Source organism: Nicotiana tabacum, chromosome 22, assembly GCF_000715075.1.
Source record: "Nicotiana tabacum cultivar K326 chromosome 22, ASM71507v2, whole genome shotgun sequence".
NCBI lineage: Eukaryota > Viridiplantae > Streptophyta > Magnoliopsida > Solanales > Solanaceae > Nicotiana > Nicotiana tabacum.
This window is the reverse complement of record NC_134101.1, coordinates 38,927,828-38,931,971: the sequence shown is the minus strand read 5'-3', so window position 1 is coordinate 38,931,971 and position 4,144 is coordinate 38,927,828. Positions and strand designations below refer to the sequence as shown.

The 4,144-nt window shown below is 37.5% G+C and overlaps 1 protein-coding gene across 2 annotated transcripts; it reads right to left on the bottom strand.

Annotated features, from left to right (window-relative positions):
- Positions 1-43: 43 nt before the first annotated feature.
- Positions 44-3,923, bottom strand: LOC107801982 (nuclear pore complex protein NUP50B). 2 transcript variants are annotated; one of them, XM_016625416.2, is made up of 3 exons: positions 3,765-3,923; positions 778-1,628; positions 44-678 (listed from the first exon to the last, which is right to left on the bottom strand). In XM_016625416.2, the coding sequence occupies exons 2-3, from the start codon at positions 1,577-1,579 to the stop codon at positions 221-223; spliced, it is 1,260 nt and encodes a 419-aa protein (XP_016480902.2). In that variant the 5' UTR covers positions 1,580-1,628; positions 3,765-3,923; the 3' UTR covers positions 44-220. The 2 variants fall into 2 exon arrangements, with proteins under 2 accessions (XP_016480902.2, XP_016480901.2); XM_016625415.2 differs by having other exon boundaries at positions 44-1,628.
- Positions 3,924-4,144: the final 221 nt, after the last annotated feature.

Sequence of the window (4,144 nt, the reverse complement as noted above, 5' to 3'; positions counted from 1 at the left end):
CAAAGCAAAAAAGGAGAAGAAATACAAGAGAGAAACAACATCATAACGGAGAAGACTCTATTTGCTATATCGGATTACAAGTTATCCATCTCTAGACAAAATATTCTCTCTACCTTTCTGCAAAGGGATAAAAGGGAAAACTGTAGGGTTGGGTTCCAGTTTCGTGATGAAAATAGAATCTCTATATGCATCTTTGCCATAATTATTAGTCATCTGAAGTTTAAGGAGAATTTTGTGGTGTCTTCAAAGAGCCTGTCATCTTATCTTTATGTTCCATCACAACAGCTCGAAACTCCTCAACAATAGAGGTATCCTTAAACTTCAAAGCAATTGTTGAAAGTCCATCTTTCCCGTCACCAGCACTATTCATACAAGCAAAAGTGACACCCTTTTTATCCATACTTGTGAGCTTCATTTCAGGATAAAGGTTAGCATTCAAAATCAACCTGTAATTTCCTCTGGTTCTCATAACAAGTCTAGCTTTTCTAGTCTCAGTTGAAGATATATTGACCTTCAGCTCTCCCTTTCCACGCTCCTTCCACCCTCCATTAAGAAATTCAAACAGCGCAGCAGAGTCAGCTGTAAAGATAGCCTTTTCATTCTCCTCCCCAGTTTCAACAGGAACCTCTTGCATGGAAGGAATTCCAATTCCCTCGCCCTTGTTAACGCTGGATGAACCTGAGTTACCAAACAGAGAAACATTTCCATTAGTGGGAAGACTAAGACCAAAAGATGACTGGTCATTTTTTACTCCAAAGATAGAACCAGAACCAGCACCAGATTCAGAACCAAATCCTAGTGGAGATCCCTCTTTCGAACTAGCTCCAAACGAGAACGCAGTATTGGAGAACCCAGTTCCTGCAAGTCCTGTGAAAGCATTTTGGCTACTAGAGAGCTGTTGGAACGAGCTAAAAAATGCAGTTTCAGCACCCTTTTCATTTTTTCCATTGCCCACATGTTTTTCCTCTTCATTCTCGGTCTTATTGCCTTCCACTTCTACGTCATTTGCAGTCTTCTCCACTACTGTGGCTGCCTTGGTATCATCTTCGATTTTCTCACTTTCCGCTGCCTTCTTTTCAGTAGATTCAGGTATGTTAGGCTCATTGGGATTATCAACTTTCTCCTTATCAACATTTTCATCAGCTTTGGACTCATCAGATCCGTTTTCTGGTAGCTTAGCCTTTCCATCAGTTTCCTTCTCATGATCAGCTTCCCTATTCACATAAGGTTCTTCCTCTTTAGTTGCCTCACTTTGATCATTTGATTCTTCTGGTTTCTTGGAAGTTATTGTCCCAATCACAACTTTAGTTGTGGTCACAGCAGGAGTTGTACTGGCATCAGTAGGTGGAACAAATCGAATCCCCGCAAAAGGGTTAGAAGAATGAGTAGTTGTAGTCGATGGCGTTTTACGGACTTTGACAATTCTCCTACTTGCCATCACCTCATCACTTGCTCTCTTGAAAGTTCCACTCTCCTGCTCAGATGACTCATTATCATCATCAAGCCCAGGATTATCTCGCGATAATTCCTTTACAGCAGCCCTTTTCTTTGATGGTTGAAGAGACTCTGCATCCCCCATCCCAAAATTAAGAAAAGGCACTTGAAGAGTTCCCAAAAGATTCAAATTTCTGCAGGAAATACTTAGAAGTTTCAGTAACCTTGGGAAAAAAAATCAATCTGCGCTGCGGCATAAAGCAACCTATACCACTGAGGGAAGGTCAGAAATCTAGATAATCTGGAAAGCGCAAAGGAAAACCTAATCAATCTTCAGGAAGGTGGGTCAAATGACAGTGTACTTTGAAATAACTACAAGGAAACTTATACCATGGCCACAAACTATCCCAATAAGGCAACAACTAACATTCTCAACAAACTCATTGAAGGAAACAACAGAGAGAGAGAGAGAGTGAAAGAGAGAGAGTGTGTGTGTGTGTGTGTGTGTGTGTGTGTGGAGAGAGAGAGAGAGAGAGAGAGAGAGAGAGAGAGAGAGAGAGAGAGGAAGGCACAGTGTATTTGCTCAAATGTGAAACGTCATAAAGAAAACCAAAAAAATGGGGGTTGAAGCAATATGCTAAGGACTCAGAACACTCGCTGATTAAGTGAAAGTAGTTCAGACATAAAGGCAGTAATCATATATGGAGCCAATTGCATAAAGTGGGTGACACACTGATGTTATTGAATTATCTAATATTTACAACAACAACATACCAAGTAAAATCACACAGGTGGGGTTTGGAAAGGGTAGTGTGTACGCAGACCTTACCCCTGCCTGGAGAGGTAGAGAGGCTATTTCCGATAGACCCTCGGCTCAAGAAAAGATGGAAAGGAAGAAAAGGGAAGAAGAAGAAAGAGGGGGGAGAAAGAGAGAAGAGGGAGACAAAAGACGATAAGGAAAAAGAGGAGAAAAAGTAGCATCAGATAGTAACAATCAGGGAGCAACAATTTCCAGTAAAAGGGGAGAAAGAGTAGCATCAAATAGTAACAATCAGGGAGCAACAATTTCCAGTAGAAATTATCTAATATGCTACCTTATCTGTTTGCTTGTTCCCCGGGTTTATGTTTATTAAGATTTATTAAACCTTAATAAAGAGTAAACATAAAACCGGGGAACAAGCAAACAGATAAGGTAGCAGGGAATAGAATAAGAGAGGGGAATTAAAAAGAAACAGCAACCTATTCAGTAATGAAGCTTTGACCTTCTTACTTTCTTTTCAATGACATGGTTCGAAGGGTATTTTTCCCGGAAATTTGGAAAAGCTTGCCCTAGACTACTTCCTTCTCCCTTATTTATTAGTCATACATCGCATATGTTGCAATTTCAAGGTCAGATGCTCAAAATTACAAATGGAGATTAGCACCTCAATAACGTCTTTACTTATGCCCAAAAAAAAACAAATGTTGCAATTTCAAGGAATCAAGGTAATAAAATTCCTCGAAGAAAGTAATCTATCAGGAGCTGTGGCGGAGCCACATTCAACCAAGGGGTGTCAATTGACACCCCCTTCGCCGAAAAATTACATTGTATTGCTAGATAAAATTTTCTGTTTTATGTATATTTACTATATGTTGACTCCCCATAACTTTTCGGTATATCTAATTTTTACATTTTGATACCCCTTGGTGAAAATTCTGGCTCCGCTACTAATCAGGAGGATAAATAAGTTCTGAAGACCTATCCAGAAAAAAACTTAATGCTCATTGGTATATATAGATGCAACGAGCTATTCATCAGAGTAAACAAAACAGCCAAGTCAAAAAAATCAACAATAAGACATTCTAAGAAATGCATGTTTTAATCAGCTGAAAATCAAACATACTAAGAATTAACAGCATATAAAAGCCTCTAGGTTACTAAAAACAGCTGCTCGAACAAGGAAACAAAAACAAATTGCATCAAATATGATCTGCATTTTATAATTCTTTACAATCGTGATAAGCTAAAATCATATATTGTCACTTATTAAATAAGTTATCATTTCAATATACCTATAAAATAATTCAATTTCAGTTCTTTTCCAATATTATTTCATCCACCAAACAGTACATTACCAGAAAACCTTCTTTCACAAAAAATAGTACCCGTTACAAGAATCCCTGAAAAGTATTAAATTAAGCTCATACATAAGTGGGTACGCTACTGTTAAATTCTGGATTTGTTACTAAGAGTTAGTTAATTGCTTTAATAAGTTTGATAGAATATTAGCTAAAAGTCGACTTAATTGCAGAAAAATCATTTACAAAAGCAGAAGAAAGATCGACGTTACCTGGCAGCATCAAATTTCTCGAAGTAACTTTGGAGAAACCTCAAATTTCTTCTGTAATGAACTGGGAGTATATAAAAACCCTAGACGGAACAAATGAACAGAGCTGTTCGCTTTGTTTCTTCTTTCTTTTTTGTTTTCCCTTTTTATTTGTTTTCGTTTTTTCTTCCTTTTAACTTTTCTGTCCGCTGACATTTTCTTGCTGGTTGTTTTATTTTTCTCTATTTTTTGGGTTAAATTATCGGTACAGTTAATTTATTTACTTGCATCTCAACTAATACATTTTACGCAATAGGTGTCAGCTAATTTCTTCATATAAATTAAAGCAGATCACTTATACTATAGTCACAACTCTCTATAACAACATACATATATAACAGTCA

Bases quoted from the DNA above. Each gene is read 5' to 3' on its own strand.
- LOC107801982 (XM_016625415.2), bottom strand. From the start codon at position 1,579: ATGGGGGATGCAGAGTCTCTTCAACCATCAAAGAAAAGGGCTGCTGTA.